The sequence below is a fragment of the Mauremys reevesii genome, linkage group 22, assembly GCF_016161935.1.
Source record: "Mauremys reevesii isolate NIE-2019 linkage group 22, ASM1616193v1, whole genome shotgun sequence".
In the NCBI taxonomy this organism is placed as follows: Eukaryota; Metazoa; Chordata; order Testudines; family Geoemydidae; genus Mauremys; species Mauremys reevesii.
In genome coordinates this window covers 21,590,865-21,608,420 of record NC_052644.1, presented here as the reverse complement: position 1 = coordinate 21,608,420, position 17,556 = coordinate 21,590,865, and the positions used below count along the sequence as shown (strand labels likewise).

The window sequence follows — 17,556 nt, the reverse complement described above, 5'->3', positions numbered from 1 at the left end:
CCTCCGCTTTGCCGGCAGCGGCTCTGTTTTGCGTGGGGGGCCGCGTCTCGGGGGCGTTTCGCCGAGGGCTGCCCCGGTTCCCATCGCGCAGCCCGGGTCGCTGCGGGGCTTCGAGCGCTTCGCGGGCGCCTGCCCCGTGGGGCCTTCGCTCCGCAGCCCTGGCCGCTGCCCCCGAGGAGAAATGCCTTGAGCTCTTTGCGGGGCTCCCCGGCACCCCCAAACCCCGGCCAAACCCCTCCCCACCTCTCGCCAGCAGCCTGCCGAGGACGCGGCGGTTAATCCAGTGGCTCTGGGCCGCTTCTCTTCGTAAATCCTTAGGAGGGAAGGGGCATCTCTGCCCCTCATCTGACCTCCTGGGGCTGCCCTGGCTTCAGCCCTGTTTGCCTGGGGGGGGGGCAGCCCCCCACCTCCCGGGAGTTTCTCTTGCCTTGCTTGGTGGCTCTGGCAGGCCAGGGGGTTTTGCCCTTTTTTCATGGGTGGCGCCCCCGGAAATCTCAGGCCTTGGCGGGGCCCGCCCCGGGGGGGGGGGGGGGGGAAGCACTGTGGGAGCCCTGTTCTCAAAGTGCCTAGAGCCGGGGTTCAAGTCCCCCCTCCCTATCCCTGGGCTCAGCTCCCCAGCTGGTGCCTCTCGTGCTCGGGCGGCTTTTCTGATCCTCGACTCGTCCTCAGGGCTCTTCCCTGCCTCCTCCGCGATTTATCCGCCCCCTTGAGTGGCGAACGCCGGCTGGGGGGGGGGGGGGGGAATCCCGCAGCATCACCCCGGGGCCAGGCCCAGAGCTCCCACAACCCCTCTGCTCCGACTCGCCAATTCTGTTAGCCCAGCGGCCGGCTGGGGGGGAGCGCGGGAGCGGCTGATTCTCAATTACCCCCCCCCCCCGCCGCCCCCCTTCAGTCGCTGCGTCCCCCGGGCGTCCCGGATTCGGTGACCCCAGAGCTGGGCTTGAGGCAAGTTTTTTCCTTTCCTCCTTGAGGTGATGCCTCTGCCCCGCCCCCAGCCTGGGGGTATTGGGATGGAGGGGGGGCCCAGGGCACACAGGAGGAGGCTGTGTTGCAAGGGGGGGCGTGGGGGCGCGGGCATCGCCCCCTGCTGGTGGGGTGCAGATATGGCAATATTGTGAAGTTAGGGGGTGTGTTCCCCTCCCCTTTCCTCTGGGAGTAGCTATGCCCACAAGGGGTGGGAGGGGGTGTTTGCCTAAAATAGGTGCCTTGATCTCAGCTGGGGGCTCCCCCCACTTTGGGGGGGGGGTTGCTTGGAAGGGGCCTTAAGATCAGTGTGTGTTCTCGGGGGAAGAACCCAGGTGTCCTGTGCTCCCCCCTCCCCCCAGCTCTGTCGTCAAGGAGTCACAGCACAGCTGGGCAGAGTCTCGTTTATTGCAGCCTCTGCATTGATGCCCGGGAGAGTCCCCCTGGCGCCCGGCCGGCTCAGCCCTGCTGGTCCTCGCTGAAAGTCACCCCCAGCTGCCGTCGCACCTCGTCCACGATGGAGGCCACCAGCTCGCTCTCGGCCAAGCTCATGATGGGGCTCTCCTTCAGGCCTGCGGGGGCAGAGACCTGAGCTGGGGCTGTGAGCTTCCCCGGGGCAGTGCCCCAGCCAGGGGCTGAGCGGGCTGTGAGCTTCCCCGGGGCAGTGCCCCAGCCAGGGGCTGAGCGGGCTGTGAGCTTCCCCGGGGCAGTGCCCCAGCCAGGGGCTGAGCGGGCTGTGAGCTTCCCCGGGGCAGTGCCCCAGCCAGGGGCTGAGCGGGCTGTGAGCTTCCTCGGGGCAGTGCCCGAGCCAGGGACCGAGCTGGGGCTGTGAGCTTCCCCCGGGCAGTGCCCCAGCCAGGGGCTGAGCAAGCTGCGGCCTGCTACTGCGAGATCTGGAGAGACCCTGGAGCTTTGGGCTCCTGCTCCGACCACTAGACCCCACTCCCCTCCCAGAGCTGGGGAGAGAACCCAGGAGTCCTGGCTCCCAGCCCCCCCACTCCAACCACTAGACCCCACTCCCCTCCCAGAGCCAGGGAGAGAACCCAGGAGTCCTGGCTCCCCCCTCCCCCCAAGCAGAGGCTGGAACCCCGGCGTCCGGCCCTTACCTTGCAGCAGACACTGGCGCACGTGCTGGGCCTCGTACCGCATGCCGGTGCCGTTGGAGAAGTTGAGGGGCTGGGCGGGGGGCGGCAGGGGGCACTCGTGGTGCTGGTTGTTCACAATCAGGATGGTGGGGGCGTACCAGGGGGCAGGGAGCTAGGAGGGTACAGGCAAGAAAGGGTTAATAGTGGGCTCCCCAATAGGATCTGACCCAGCTTCCTCCCACATACACACATTGTTCCCGGAAGCAGGGGAGGACCCAGGAGTCCTGGGTGGCAGTCATCCCCCCTGCGCTCTAACCACTAGACCCCACTCCCCTCCCAGAAGCAGGGAAAGAACCCAGGAGTCCTGCTTCCAAGCCCCCTCCCCCCTCTAACCACTAGTCCCCAGTCCCCTCCCAGAAGCGAGGAGAGAACCCAGGAGTCCTGGTTCCTGGCCAGTTTTCGGTTATTTCTTCCCCTTGGGCAGGAGGCCGGGCGCTGCCCCCTCTGTGCCCCCCCGCACCTCCATGGAGCCCTTGGTGCCGCAGATCTGGGCCTGGTTGGGGAGCTCGATGCGCATGGTGCAGGACAGCACGGCCTGGCGCCGGCCCGCGTAGTTCAGGATCACCGAGGTGGTTTCGTCCACACCTGGGAAACGGAAACAGCAGCACCTCAGGTCTGCCCCGCCAGTGCCCCTGAGCCCTGCCCCCTGCCCTGCCAGTGCCCCTGAGTCCTGCCCCCTGCCCTGCCAGTGCCTCTGAGTCCTGCCCCCCTGCCCTGCCAGTGCCCCTGAGTCCTGCCCCCCTGCCCTGCCAGTGCCCCTGAGTCCTGCCCCCTGCCCTGCCAGTGCCCCTGAGTCCTGCCCCCTGCCCTGCCAGTGCCCGTCATGCCTGACCTGCAGCCCCCCTGCCCTGCCAGTGCCCCTGAGTCCTGCCCCCCTGCCCTGCCAGTGCCCCTCACGCCTGACCTGCAGCCCCCCCCCGCCCCACTGGGGTACCCCTGCGTCCTACCCCCTGCCCTGTCAGTGCCCCTGAGTCCTGCTCCCCTCCCCACCCGTGCCCCTCATGCCCAACCTGCAGCCCCCTCCCTGCCCCACTGGTACCCCTGAGTCCTGCCCCCTGCCCTGCCAATGCCCCTCACACCTGACCTGCAGCCCCCTGCCCCGCCGGTGCCCTCCTTCCCCCAGCCCTGGTGGTGCCCCCTCCCCGGTACCGGAGGGGTGCAGGAAGCCCGAGGCCAGGACGGACTCCGGCCGCTGCCCCCCGAAGACCATGCTGGCGAGCTGGACGCAGTAGCAGCCGATGTCCAGAATGGCGCCGCCCCCCAGCTTCTTCTGCACCAGCCGGGGGATGTTCTCCATGGGGTGCCCCACGGTCGCCGAGATCAGCTGCACCTCGCCCAGCGCCCCCTGGGCCAGTAGCCGCCGGATCTGCTCCGAGATGGGGAAGAAGCGGGTCCAGAAGGCCTGGGGGCGGGGCAGAATCAGTGCGGGGCGCTGGGGAGCGGGGGCGGGGTTTCAAGCTGGGGGCTCAGCAGGGGCTGGGCGGGGTCCCAGCAGGGGCGCTGGGGAGCGGGGTGGGGTCCCGGCGGGAGGCGCGGGGCGGCGGGGGGCGGGGGTCCCGGCAGGGGGCGCTGGGCTGCGAGGAGTGGGGTGGGGTCTCAGCAGGGGTGGGGGCGCTGGGCTGTCCCAGCGCTGGGCTGCGGGGGCGGGGTCCCGGAGGGGGCGCTGGGCTGCGGGGGCGGGGTCCCAGCGCTGGGCTGCGGGGCTGGGGAGCCCGGCGGGGGGGCGCTGGCCCCTGCCCGTCAGTGCTGCCCCACGGCCATGCTGGGGGGCGCTGTGCCAGAACCGGATCGGGGGTGGCTCCACCCCTCCCTCGGCACCCGTGACCCGGGTTGGGTCCCCTCGGGGCCGGCTCACGGGCGGGGCCGCCTGCAGCCTGTCGGGGCCCGTCCCCCGGCAGCTCCCCCGGGACCGTCACCCTCATCCCACGCCGGGCGCGGCCCCTGGCCGGGGACCCCCGCGGCTTTCCCAGCGCTCGGGGGATGCGGATTAGGGGACGTCCCGTCTGCGGGGGGTTCAGCCCACGTCCCTCTGTGTCGCCCCCTAGGGGTGCTGGGCTGCCGGGGGGACGTGGGGGGCTCGGCAGGGGGCGCTGGGCTGCGGGGGGACGTGGGGGGCTCGGCGGGGGGCGCTGGGCTGCAGGGGGGTGGGGGGCTCGGCAGGGGGCGCGGGGCTGCGGAGGGACGTGGGGAGCTCGGCAGGGGGCGCGGGGCTGCGGAGGGACGTGGGGGGCGCGGCCGGGGGCGCTGGGCTGCAGGGGTGGGGTCTCGGCAGGGGCGCTGGGCTGCGGGGGTGGGGGCTCGGCAGGGGGCGCTCTCCCTGGTGGCCAGGCCTGGCCCCGCTGCCCCAGGGCGGTGCTGGGGGGCGCTGGGCTGCAGGGGGGCTGGGGGGGGGGTGTCACTCACCTCCATCAGGAAGACCCCGCGGCTCCGGGCCAGCTGCACCAGCTCCCTCACCTCCGCCGCGTTCATCCCCAGGGGCTTCTCCAGCAGCACCGGCTTCCCGGCCCCCAGGAAGAGCCGCCCCACGGGCAGGTGCTCGGGGTGTATGACCCCCACGTAGACCACGTCTGCCAGGGGAGGTGGGAAATGGGGGTGGAACCCAGGAGTCCTGGCTCCCAACCCCGCCCCCCCCCGCTCCAACCACTAATCCCTACTCCCCTCCCAGAGCCAGGGAGAGAACCCAGGCGTCCTGGCTCCTGGCCATCCCTCGTGCTGCCATTCACCCCTCCCAGATCAGTCCCCACATTCGGGGGTCTCAGCCTGCCCCAAGGGTATCCCCGGACACACACACTGTCCCCAGAGGGGACAGGCCTCTGCCCCATTCCCAGCCCCCCCAAGCAGCCAGTCCCTGCCCTGGGGCCGGGTGGGAGCCAGTGCCCCATAGAGGGGAAAGGCTCCATGTCCTGCCCCCCAGGGGTTTCTCTCTGGGTCAGGTCCCATGGGGGTCTCCGGGGGGACTCACCCACGTCGGGGTCCCGCGCCAGCTCCTCATAGCTCCCGTACGCTCGAGGGATCCCGTGTTTCTGGGCGTAATCCTGAGCCCGGGCGAGGTCACGCGCCGCGATGGCCACAGCCTGGAGTGGGGTGGGGAGGGTTAAAGTGGGGGTGAGGCAGCCAGGTGCCCCCAGAACTAACCCCCCCCTCCCAGTCAGCGAGCACTGAGCCAAGAACCCAGGAGTCCTGGCTCCCAGGCCTCCCGCTCTAACCACCAGGCACCACTCCCCTCCCAGAGCCAGGGATGGAACCCAGGAGTCCTGGCTCCCACCCGCCCCCAACCACTAGACCCCCACTCCCCTCCCAGAGCCAGGGATGGAACCCAGGCATCCAGGCTCCCAGCCCCCCCGCTCTAACCACTAGACCCCCCTTCCCTCCCAGAGCCAGGGATGGAACCCAGGCGTCCTGCAGCCTCTCCCACACCTGATGCTCGGTGGCCGGGAGGGTCTTCAGGGCCACCAGGAAGTCATGGCTGATCCTGCCGGCAGAGCAGATGCCCCAGCGGGTGGCCATGGCCCTGGGGGGTGGCCTGGGCTGCGGGCGGGTCTCGGCTCCTGGGGGTTGCGGGGGACAGCGACGTCTCTCCTGCTCCAGGCTGGGCTGCTGCTTGGTGGATCCGGCTGAGCAGCTGCTCCGGCGTGGGGGCGGGATGGGGTGGGGCGGCCCGGGGCGGAGTGGCGCACCCTAGGTCACTGCGCATGGGGCAGGCTTGACGGGAGGGTGTGGGGTGGCTGGGGAGAATCAGCCCCCCCCCTTCCAGGGCACAGATGAGGGGATGGGAGACAGGGGGGGAGATTTCTGCCCATCTCTTTCTCCTTCACTGCCCCTCCCCGTTATGGCCTCAATTTGTGGCACCAGGATTGGGGGTGTGGGTGAAGGAATAGGGGGTCACTGGGGTGGGTGAGCAAAGGGGGCAGGGCTCACCAGAGCCGGGGAGGTGGGGTGGGGAGGTCTCAGGGTCGGGGGGGGGAGGGCTAAGGGGATGGGGGGTCTCACCAGGGTGGGGGGTTATGGGTGTCACAGACCCACAGGGGCAACTCTGTGCCCCAGCCTGGAACCAGTCTCCTGGGTGTGACCCCTTTGTGGACCTGGTCCCATGGCCTCCGAGACCAAGTCGTGATTCCCCTGGGTTCCCCCTCCCCCTCTCCGTGGCCCCCGGCCGCGAGTCCAGCCCCCCCCTGCGCCCTTTGCCAACCGCAGACCCGTCCGCAGGTTGGCACTGGGGTGAAGAGTCCGGCAGGGTCCACCCAGCATCCAGCCAAGCTGCTGTGAGCCCCACGGCCCGGCCCCACTTGTTCAACACCAGCCCCCCCCTCGAAGAGCCTTGGGGTTGCCCTTGTTGGCTCAGATCCTTGGTGCTCCCCCGACCTCCCCACCCCCTGAGAGCAAACAGACCTGCCCAACACACCTGGGCAGGCACGTGAAACAGAAGGGAAACTGAGGCAGGCACCGGTCTCATAACAATAGTCCAGACGAGGCCCATTTTGTCACAGCCGGTCACCCCCAGCAGTGGGCTTCTGGGGTGTCTGAGGTACGGGACATCGGGTGGGGTCAGCACTGGAGGTGAGGGGTTGCAGGGCTCAGGGCAGGGGGGCTGGAGAGGAGCAGTGCCCTGAGGGGACCCCAAGATGAAGGAAACGCCCATTGGCTCCAGTAACCTTAGGGTGAGGGTGGGGCACCCCACATTGGACTCAACAACCAGCCCCCCTTGGGGGGGGTCTCACTTCTGGGTAGATTTTATTTGGATCAAGAATCTGTTACACTCTCGGGGGTGAGGGGAAATTTACAGTCCGTGGATTGGGGGGGTCCCCCAGAACAGCCCTGACCCCCCCGCTTCTTTGGGGGCAGGGGACTCTGAATCAATCAAGATGGCGGCTGCAGGTGCTGTCATGGCAACGTCTTTGAAAGAGGAGAAATGGTTCAGGGCCAGAGGGGAAAGGTCAGAGGTCAAGGACGAAAAGGAAGGATCATAGGTCAAGGGTCAAATGGACCACAGGCCAAGGATGACATCAAAGGACCAGAGGGCCACAAGGAAAGTCAGGGGTCGTAGGTCAAGGATGAGCTAGGCCCAAAGAGGCGAGAGGCCAAGATGGGGAGGTCAAAGGTCAAGAATGACATTAAAAATGCCAGAGGTCAGAGTAGTGAGAGGTCAAAGGGTAAAGTCAAGGAATCAGAGGTCAAGGGTGACAAGAACCCATCAACAGGGGAAGGGGTGGGTCAGAGAGGAACCAGCCACTCAGAGTAGGTCAGAGGTCGCAAGGTCGGAGTTCCTGTGATCATGGCAGAGGGTTGCAGGTCGCAGGGTCATTCCAAGGTTGTGGGGTCAGAGGTTGTGGGGTCATTCCAAGGGCATGGGGATTGGAGGTCACAGGGTCATGTCCAGGAGCGTAGGAGTCATGCCTGAAGTTGTGGGGGGGTCAGAGGTCGTGGTGTCATTCCAAGGTGGTGGGGTCAGAGGTCATGGGGTCATGCCTGAAGTCACAGGGGTCGGGGTCACGGGGTCAGAGGTCATGACTGAGGTCGCGGGGTCGGAGGTGGCGGAGGCTACTCGCAGGCGAGTTTCCCGTCGAAGCTGGACAGGCAGATGGCGAAGGCCTGCAGGGCGCAGAGGGGGGCGCGATAGTCCATGGTGAAGACGTCGGGCGCCACCCGGCCAAACTGCAGCACGATGTACTCGGCTGGGGGGAGAGGGGGATGGGGGGTTAGTGTGTGGGGCACAGACCCCCAAATCTTCCCGATCCCCCCAGAATCCCGCCAATCCTCAACCCAGACACCCCCTGTTCGCCCTGATCCCCCTCAATCTGCACCCCACTGGTCTCCTCAAATCCCCCCAGTTCTCCCTGATGCCCCCCAAATCTGCCCGATCCTCACCCCAGATACCCCCCAACCTGCCCCACTGGTCTCAAATCCCCCCAGTTCCCCCGATCCTCACCCCAGATATCCCCCAACCTGCCCCACTGGTCTCCTCAAATCCCCCCAGTTCTCCCTGATGCCCCCCAAATCTCCCCGATACCCCAGATATCCCCCAATCCACCCCTTTGGCCTCCCCAAATCCCCTCAGTTCCCTCCAATCTCCCCAATCCTCAGCCCGGATACCCCCCACCCCGCCCCACCAGCCTCCCCAAATCCCTATGATCCCCCCCAATTGCCCACAATCCATCCCAACGGCGTCCCCAAATCCCCCAGTCCTCACCCCCAAATACCACTCAACCCGCCCCACCGGTCTCCCCATATCCCCCCAATCAGCCCCTCCAGCCCTGATCTGTCCCCAATGCCCCCCAATCCACCCTCCCACCCCACAAACTGCAGCACGGTGTGCTCCGCTAGGGAGTGAGTGTGTGGGGCACAGACCCCCAAATCCAGCCCAACCCCCACAAGCCCTGGCCTGCCCCCCAACACACCTAACAGCCAATGGGGGGGGGGCACGGGGACAGCCCTGATCCTTCCCTCGTCACCTCCCCTCTTCTCCCCCCAGCCTCCAGCCTGGCTCCCCCCATCTCCCCCCCACACTCACAGTCATGGTCGGGGACGATCTGGAAGTTCTTGACGGAGGCCTGGGTGACGCGCCCGTGGAAGTTGAGCACATACGACTGGGTCTCCTCGTTCCAGGCCGGCACCTTGTTCTGCAGAACCAGCAGGTTCTGGAGGTTCCGGTTCTGGAACCGGGTCAGCAGAGTCTCGTGTTCCTGGAGGGAGACAGCGAGCCACGGGGGTGGGGTGGGGTGTGCCAGAGCCCGGCACTGCAAGCTTCCCTCCAGCAGTGCCCTGGCTGGGGTTCCCTGGCGCTGCGAGCTTCCCCACAGCAGTGCCCTGGCTGGGGCTCCCAGGCTCTGCAAGCTTCCCCACCGCAGTGCCACACCTGAGGTCTCCTGGCTCTGCGAGCTTCCCCACAGCAGTGCCCTGGCTGGGGTTCCCTGGCGCTGCGAGCTTCCCCACAGCAGTGCCTCGGCTGGGGTCCCCTGGCGCTGCGAGCTTCCCCACAGCAGTGCCTCGGCTGGGGTCCCCTGGTGCTGCGAGCTTCCCTGCAGCAGTGCCCCAGCTGGGGCTCTCAGGCTCTGCGAGCTTCCCCGCAGCAGTGCCCTGGCTGGGGTTCCCCAGTGCTGCGAGCTTCCCCACAGCAGTGCCCCAGCCGGGGTTCCCCAGCGCTGTGAGCTTCCCCACAGCAGTGCCCTGGCTGGGTTTCCCTGGTGCTGCGAGCTTCCCTCTAGCAGTGCCCTGGCTGGGGTTCCCTGGCTCTGCGAGCTTCCCTCCAGCAGTGCCCTGGCTGGGGTTCCCTGGCGCCGTGAGCTTTCCTCCAGCAGTGCCCTGGCTGGGTTTCCCTGGTGCTGCGAGCTTCCCTCTAGCAGTGCCTCGGTTGGGGTTCCCTGGCGCTGCGAGCTTCCTCCAGCAGTGCCCCAGCCAGCGTTCCCCAGCAGCCTCACGTTTTTCGGGCGGATGCTGATTCTCTCGTTCTCCGTGTTCATGCCGGGGATAATCACAGTCATTTTCCGGGGTCCCCTGAACCCCAACACATTGGTCTCCTGTTGTGAGGAGCAGCAGAGAATCTATGACGCCATCGTCCCCCAATATTCCCCTGCCCCAAAAACCCTCCACACCCTCTTTCTATCCGTGACAGCAGCCAGCTGGGGTTCCCAGCGCTGCGAGCTTCCCTGCAGCAGTGCCCCCAGCTAGGGACGCCGGCGCTGCGAGCTTCCCCACAGCAGTGACCCAGCTGAGGACGCCAACGCTGTGAGCTTCCCCACAGCAGTGCCCCAGGTCCAAGGATTTCTCACGTACGTAGCAAATGGCCGCCAGCTCCTGCCGGATCGGAGCCGTTTCGGGGACGAAGGGTTTTTTATCCGGATTCGTCCCGTTATCGAACACCGTGAACCTGGTGCCCAGCACGTTGGACCTGCCAGGAGATCAGAAAGGCCTGGTCACCTGGAGACCCCTCGCCCCGCGCTGAGATGCGACCACCTCTGGGGTGGGGCCCGGGGGCCGGGTATACAGGGACCCCTCGCCCGGGCGGAGACGCGGCCCCTCTGGGGTGGGTGCAGGACCCACCTGACCTTCCCGATGAAGCCGTCCCCGTCCCGGGACAGGTCGATGGGGTCGAGGGAAATGAGGTAATTGGAGGTTTTGCTTTTCTTTCTCTTCCGGCCAGACATGAGAAACAGCTGAGAGAGACAGAAATGAACAACCTGCCCTGGCCTCTGCCCCACGGCGCCCCTCTCTTTCACTGCCTCCCCCTGGCCTCTGCCCCACGGCGCCCCTCTCTTTCACTGCCTCCCCCTGGCCTCTGCCCCACGGCGCCCCTCTCTTCTGCTGCCTTCCCTCAGCCTGAGCCCCACAGCACCCCCCTCTTCTGCTGCCTCCCCCAGCCTCTGCCCCACAGCGCCCCTCTCTTCCGCTGCCTCCCTCCGGCCTATGCCCCACGCCGGAGCCCCCGTCTCCCGCAGCCTCCCCACAGCCTCTGCTCCACAGCACCCCCTTCTTCCGCTGCCCCCCCGGCCTCTGCCCCACGGCATCCCCCTTCTCTGCCTTCCCCTGGCCTGTGCCCCACAGTGCCCACTCCTCCCCTCACTGCTATTCCCCCCCCCGGTACCTTCCTCCCGTCGTCTCTCTCCAGGTGGAGGTAGTAGAAGGGGAAGACGCCCTTGTCCACCCCCTTGCGGTCCCGGCTGATGCGGCACCGGACGGTCACTCCGGGGGCTGCCGGGCGCAGCACGAACCCCTGCAGCTCCTCCGGCCTCGGGGGCTGCGGGGTCCCTGGCACCTCCTCCGGCAGCTGTGGGGGAGGGAGAGGGGTGAGGCCTGCGGGGGAAGGGGGTGACGAGAGGCCAGGCCTTGTGTGCCCGGGGGTGGGATCCGGGGGAGGGGGGTGTCACGGGGCTGGGGGCAAACGCCCAGGGCAGATACTAGTGCAGGAGGCGTGTGTGGCGCACGGGGGCCTCGTGCAAAGGGTTGCGAGGGGCCATCCCGGTGGGTGGGAGCCAGGTGTGGGAGGCCCTTACGCTGGGGGTGTCGGCCTCCGGCGCGGGCTCCAGGGATCTGCAGAGGATGTTGAGGTCTCCTTCCTCCTCCTCGTCGCTCCCAGGGGGGCTGCCAAGAGATCCTAGGGGGGAGATGGGGGGGAAGGTCAGAGAAAGCCCCGGCCCCCTCCCCCCAAAACCCACCCTGAGTGCCTCCCCAAGAGCCCTTATTCCCTGAGCCCCCCCACGTGGCACCCCCCCGGCCCACCCTACCCCTATCCCTGCCGGGAGCTCCCCCCACCTCTCTGCTGTGTCCCAGAATCCTTTGCACTGAGCCGAACCCAGGCCCCCATCAGCACAGAGAGGTCAATCGATCCACCCCCCCAGCCTTTCCTACCCACAATGCCCCTCTCCCTTGACCCCCCCCCCCCAACTCACCTCTGCTGGGGAGCTTCCTGTCCTGTCTTCTCCTGATGGGGGAGGGGGGCGTGGGGGGGTCCTGGGACTCCCCCTCCGAGTCTCCCTCCTGGGCTGACTCCCAGCCTGCAGCGCCGGCCTCCGGGGGGGCGTCCCCATCGCTGCTTTCCTGAGGGTCTGCGGGGGTTTGGGGGGGTTAGTGCCGGAGGAGATGCCCCCCGCACTGGAGCCAGTCTCACCCCAGCCTTGCACGGGCTTTGCAAGTAAAACCCCCTCGTGCCCACTCGCGCACGAGGGCTGCACCTCCACCCACCTTGCACGCCCAGCTGCATGCCCCTCTCCCCCACCCAGGCCCGTTGCCACCCCCTCGCACATCCAGTCCCGCCCCACCGTCTCACCTCCCCCACCTGCAGATCCCCGCAGCGCCCCACCTCTGAACTCCACGATGACAGAGGGGACTCGCTCCCCTCGTGCGGGCGACAGGGCCTTTGGCTTCGAGCTCCGGGGGCGTCGGACGTCGGCGTGGCCAGCTGTGGGGCAGAGAGGGGGCCAGGGGTAGAGGTGGGGAGGTCAAAGGGTGCGCTGTCCCCTTTAAAAGGACAAGCTAGGCATGTCATAGCAACCGTTGCTAAGGGGTTAGGGGTGTCACAACACAGCAACGAGGTGGGGCACCCACTGCAATGGTTGCATGGCAACGAAACGGTGCATGCAACATGGCAACGGTTGCATAGCTACGGAATGGTGCATGCAGCATGGCAACGGTTGCATGGCAACGGAACGGTGCATGAAGCATGGCAACGGTTGCATGGCAACGGAATGTGCACAGATTATGGTGTACATGCATGGCAACGGTTGCACGGCAATGGGTGCCCCCCTTTCCCGCCACGGCCAAACCGGTGGCCCGCGCTCACCCCCGCTCCGCCGGGCCGGCCAGCCCTTGCGCGTGGAGCTGGGCGCCGCCGTGGCCTTGTTGACGGGCCGCGTGTCCTCCAGGACGGCCTCTTCCAGCTCCGCGTCGGAGGCACCTGGATGGGGAAGGCAGAGAGTGACTGGGCGGGCGGAGCCGGGGGGAGTGTCCCCACCAGGGACTGGCCCCGCACCAAGGATCTGCCCCCCCCCCCCGTTACCTGCGGCCTCTCCCCCGGCTCGGGGGCCCCTGTCCAGGTGCACGGAGCTGCCCCAGGCGTCAGTGGGGCGATGGGCCTCTGGGACCGACTCCACCAGGAAGGGGTTGCTGGTTCCTATGGGCAGAGAGAGTCCGTCACCTTCTGTGGCGCCAGCCCCGCCCCTGGCCGACAAGCCCCGCCCCCCGCAGACAAGCCCCGCCCCATTGGGTGAGACAAGGGACACTGCCAGGCTACAGTGTAGAGTGGGTGGGGCCTAATGGCCATCGGCCACACCCCCAAATGCCACACCCTCTTGCCTGAGCCTAATTACTGGAAGCCCCGCCCACAACAGACAAGCCCCACCCCTTCCCTGCCCTATTTTGGTTAAGAGGGGAAGCAGTTCTGCCCTCTGTATTAGGCCACCTGCTAGTGGGCGGAGCCTAATTGCTATCAGCCCCCGCCCATAAATAACATGCCACGCCCACATATGCCACACCCCTTCTCTCTTTTTCCTATGGGGTGGCTGCCTGCACTACTGCTGGTGGAGGCGGGGCCTAATTCTTGGAAGCCCCGCCCACTCTTAGCAAGCCACACCCCCAGGAAGACCCACCCCTTCCATCTCTCTCTTGACTGACAGAGAGATACCGGGACAGCCACCCCCTCTGCTGTGGGGGAGACTTTTGTTTAGGAAGCCCCGCCCCATGGACAAATCTGTGTGGGATTTCACCAGCTGGCCAATCATCCCAGGAGGGGAGGGGCTAGCCCCTAAGCCCCGCCCACCCGGTGAAGAACCCAGAGCTGAGACCGGGGGGGAACTCGTTACATGGGTGGGGACGGACGGACACCTCTCACCGTTGCAGAGGCTGTGCTCACTGCAGGACTCCATCAGGGGGGTGCGCTCCTCGGGCCGGCGGCCCCGGCGGCCCGTCACCTTGGCGTCGGGGTTGGCCTTGACCATGAGCGGCTCCTGGCGCTTCCGACGCTGCTTCTTCTCAAAGATGCGGCGCTGGGGGCGGGGGGAAGAAGAACAGGCCCTGGGGGCACTACCCTGGGGGGACACCCCCCACGCGCCTGCCTCAGCCCCGATCCCCTCGATCCCAGATCTCTCGGGGGCTCTGCTCCCAGCTCCGATCCCCTCGATCCCAGAACCCCCTGGGGGTGAGGGGGCACTGCTCCCAGCTCCGATCCCCTCGATCCCAGAACCCCCTGGGGGTGAGGGGACACTGCTCCCAGCTCCGATCCCCTCGATCCCAGAACCCCCCGGGGGGCAGGGGCCACCACTCCCAGCCCCGATCCCCTCGATCCCAGAACCCCCTAGGAGGTGCGAGGGGACACTGCTCCCAGCCCCGATCCCCTTGATCCCAGAACCCCCTGGGGGTGAGGAGGCACCACTCCCAGCTCCGATCCCCTCGATCCCAGAACCCCCCGGGGGGCAGGGGCCACCACTCCCAGCCCCGATCCCCTCGATCCCAGAACCTCCCAGGGCCAAGGGGCACCGGTCCCATCCCCGATCCCCTCGATCCCAGAACCCCCCAGGGGAGAGGGGGCACCGGTCCCAGCCCCGATCCCAGAACCCCCCGGGGGGCAAGTGGCACCAGTCCCAGCCCCTCGATCCCAGAACCCCCTAGGAGGTGCGAGGGGACACCGGTCCCAGTCCCAATCCCCTTGATCCCAGAACCCCCTAGGAGATGCGAGGGGACACCGGTCCCAGCCCCGATCCCCTCGATCCCAGAACCCCCCAGGAGGTGCGAGGGCACCGCCTGGGCACCTACCTGCAGCTCCAGCTTCTGCTGCCGCAGGGACGCGGGCTCCTCGCCCAGGCCGCTGGAAGAGAAGGAGCCGGGGGAGTCGGGCGGCGAGGCAGGGCAGGAGGGCAGGCGCCGGTAGGAGCTCCGCGCCATCCCGCCGCCGGCCACGCACCCGGGGGCCACCCCAGCAGACCCTGCCGTCGCCAGGCCCGGGGCGGCCACGGTGTGTGTGTGTGGGGGGGAGTTCCGATCGCCACGGCGCCAGGGTTTGTGATGTCATAGGTGCCCCCAGACGTACCCCGGCCATGCAGTGCTAGGGTGGGGCAGGGGGCTGGGTACATGGGGACCCCTAGCCCGGCTCTGGGATGCAGCCCCTCTGGGGTGGGGCGCGGGGGCTGGGTCTATGGGGACCCCTCGCCCGGGGCTGGGATGCGGCCCCTCTGGGGTGGGGCAATGGGCTGGGTCTATGGGTGCCCCCTCGCCCGGCTCTGGGATGTGGCCCCTCTGGGGTGGGGTCACAATGCAGGGGGTATCTAAGGAGGGGGATTTGGTGGCCTTGGCCTGGGGAGGCCCCTGGAAGGGTCTAAGAGACCCTGGGCGGGGGGCAGAGTAGAGACCCCCTGCAAGGAAGGACCCAGCAAGCAGGGAAGGGGGGATGAGGGAAGCAACAACTGCTAATTAAGCCCCCTCCCCCGCCCTGATAAAGCGGGATTAGCTCATTAGGGATTAACGAGGACTGGATGGGCTGAGTGCACAGACACACCCCCCTGCACACAATACACCCCTCCCACACACCGCCCCCCTGCCCCTTACTGTACCCCCCCCGTCCCCTTCCAATCCCCAAGCTTACGTGTCTCCCCGCCCGGCCGCATTCATGGTGTGGGGGGTGGCCGGACTCCAGCTGGGCCTGGAGAAGAGAAAAATTCACTGAGCGCCACACGCCCCCTGTGTCCTCCCTCGTCACAGAGAGGGAAACTGAGGCATGGGGAGGTGACGGACTTGTTCATGGTTTCCCTGTGGACACATGGAAACCAGGAGTCCTGGCTTCCGGCCCCTCCCTCCCCCAGCTCTAACCATTAGACTCCCCTCCCCTCCCCGAGACGGGGGAGAGAACCCAGGAGTCCTGGCTCCCAGTGCCCCTGACTCTAACCAGTAGACCCCACTCTCCTCCCAGAGCAGGGGAGAGAACCCAGGAGTCCTGGCTCCCAGCCCCTCTTCATTCTGGCTGTCAGTCTTCAGGGATAGGAGAGGGGCGTCCACCCCACACCCCCACCCCAATCTCAGACCTGCGAGTGTTGAGGGGAACGGGGACACCGGCTCCGGGTCTGGCTCCAGCTCCGGCTCTGGCAGGTCTGACCTGGGGTGGGGGGTGGGAGGGAGGAGATCTGACTCTCCCCCCCCCCACACCCGGCTCCAGCCCCCGGCGCGGGGAGGCCATCGGATTGTCTCCTCCATAATCGGCTTTGGTTCCTTATCCCGCCAGGCCCTGTGGCTGGCTTGAAGGGTTCCCAGGGTGCACAGAGCCAGCGCCAAGACAGGCCCTGCCCCAGCTGAGATCAGGGCCCCGTCGCTGCCCAGACCCACGGCGGGACAGAGCCCCTGCCCTGGGGGGCTGGCAGCAAAGGGCAGGGCAGGCCCATGATTTGGGGGGGTCACCTCAGAGGCAACCGGCTAACGGGCAGGGAAAGGGGATAGGAGGGTGTCTGTGTGGGGGGGAGGGTTGTGTGAACCCACTTCCTGCCCCTCATGTCCCTTTACACACCCACCCCCTCCGCCCCCCAACCCGAGCTGGTCCCAGGCCCCTTCCCTGCCGGGGAGGGGGCAGGGGGAATCACCCCATGCTGCTTGGGGTCAGATCATCCCCCTCCCACCCCTCGCTCCAACGGGGACCCCCCCTCACACTGCACAGACACCCTCCATCACCTCTGGGGGGGGGGAAACACTTTGCTGCCTTCTGATTGGATGGTGGTCACCGTGGCAGCGCTGGGCAACAAGGGATGAAGGAGAATTTCCTCCTGGACTCTTTCATTTCCTCTGCAGGGACTGGCTGGCTCAGGGAGGCGGGGAATGGGGCAGGGGCCTGTCCCCTCTAGGGGGCACCAGCTCCCACCCGGCCCCAAGGCGTTGCCTGGGGAAGCGCGTGGGCTGCCGCTGGGAGCGGCGCGGGGAGCTGGGCGCGCTGGTGCTGCAGATCAGGTCCAACGCCAACACCGTCGTCACCCCAAGCGCCGGGGGCTTGCTGGAGAGGACCCTGATGGCCGCCGTCCACTCACCGTGGACGAGGGTAAAGCCTTCAAGCTGCCCAGCACGTGGGACGCCAGCAACCGCTTCCTCGCCGGGGGCGGCTTCGCCCGTTTCGCCGACTGACGGTTCGTCCACTGGGCCCGGGTCAATGGCATCCCGCTCAACGGAGCCGTCCGCCACGCCAGCGAGACCCTGCCCCACGTCCCGTGCAGCTGCAAGCCCCACTCCGGAGCCTGGCCGCTGTGCCACAAGGCCGTCCAGAACCGCCCGGGGAAAGCCATCGCCCCGCGCCTGAAGCACGCCCGGCCCGGGACCGACAGCCAGCTGCCGCCCGGCGTCGGCGTCACTGACGAGGCCCAGGAAAAGATCATCCTCGTCGACATCGCGGTCTCCTTTGAGAGCAGGACCCCGGCCTTTCGCCAGGCCCGGGCTCGGGAGCTGGAAAAGTACGTGCCCCCCCGGCCGACGCCCTGCGAGCGAGGTGCAGATGGACGCCCTGATCGTCGGAGCCCCGGACGCCTGGGACCCCTGCCATGAGCGCGTGCTGTGGACCTGTAGGATCGGTCGACGCTACGCACGGCTCGTGTGACACCCCCCGCTGGTCCAGGGACATCTACCCCGGCCACGTCACCGGCCACTGACAGTCCCAGGAGCTGAGCCGGAGCTGCATTGAGCATCGACTACGAGAAAGGGACCGAGAGACTTTGTCTGTTGGACCAGAGGAACTGGACCCATCAACTCAGTGGATGTTAAATCTCAGCAAATGAGGGTCCATCCGTCCTCGTCATCGTTCGTATCCACTCGTTACCCTCCACGCCGGAGCGTGGCCGTTGTATGGGCAACAGCCCCTCCGATCTCCACGGCTGTACCTTGGCCCCCACTCGGGGACACTGCAGATGACGGGTTCCTGACGCCTCCCGATCTTCCCCCGAACTTCGCGCCCCTTGAGCATCCGGACGCTAGTCCCTGATCACCAGAAACGTCTCCA

At 67.5% G+C, this 17,556-nt stretch overlaps 2 protein-coding genes across 3 annotated transcripts; both read right to left on the bottom strand.

Annotated features, from left to right (window-relative positions):
• Positions 1-1,368: 1,368 nt before the first annotated feature.
• Positions 1,369-5,679, bottom strand: LOC120388323 (trans-1,2-dihydrobenzene-1,2-diol dehydrogenase-like). Its single transcript, XM_039510098.1, has 7 exons — positions 5,526-5,679; positions 5,071-5,182; positions 4,512-4,675; positions 3,258-3,510; positions 2,569-2,693; positions 2,070-2,220; positions 1,369-1,535 (listed from the first exon to the last, which is right to left on the bottom strand). Exons 1-7 carry the CDS (start codon positions 5,613-5,615, stop codon positions 1,423-1,425), a joined length of 1,008 nt encoding a protein of 335 aa, XP_039366032.1. The 5' UTR covers positions 5,616-5,679; the 3' UTR covers positions 1,369-1,422.
• Positions 5,680-6,825: 1,146 nt separating this feature from the next.
• Positions 6,826-17,535, bottom strand: TULP2 (TUB like protein 2). Of its 2 annotated transcripts, none has more exons than XM_039510013.1 (15): positions 17,438-17,535; positions 15,175-15,231; positions 14,349-14,400; positions 13,429-13,582; positions 12,598-12,711; positions 12,382-12,495; positions 11,902-12,000; positions 11,492-11,647; positions 11,096-11,196; positions 10,687-10,869; positions 10,146-10,258; positions 9,879-9,993; positions 9,524-9,622; positions 8,617-8,788; positions 6,826-7,780 (listed from the first exon to the last, which is right to left on the bottom strand). In XM_039510013.1, the coding sequence occupies exons 1-15, from the start codon at positions 17,518-17,520 to the stop codon at positions 7,647-7,649; spliced, it is 1,746 nt and encodes a 581-aa protein (XP_039365947.1). In that variant the 5' UTR covers positions 17,521-17,535; the 3' UTR covers positions 6,826-7,646. The 2 variants fall into 2 exon arrangements, with proteins under 2 accessions (XP_039365947.1, XP_039365948.1); XM_039510014.1 differs by lacking the exon at positions 17,438-17,535 and adding an exon at positions 16,160-16,192.
• Positions 17,536-17,556: the final 21 nt, after the last annotated feature.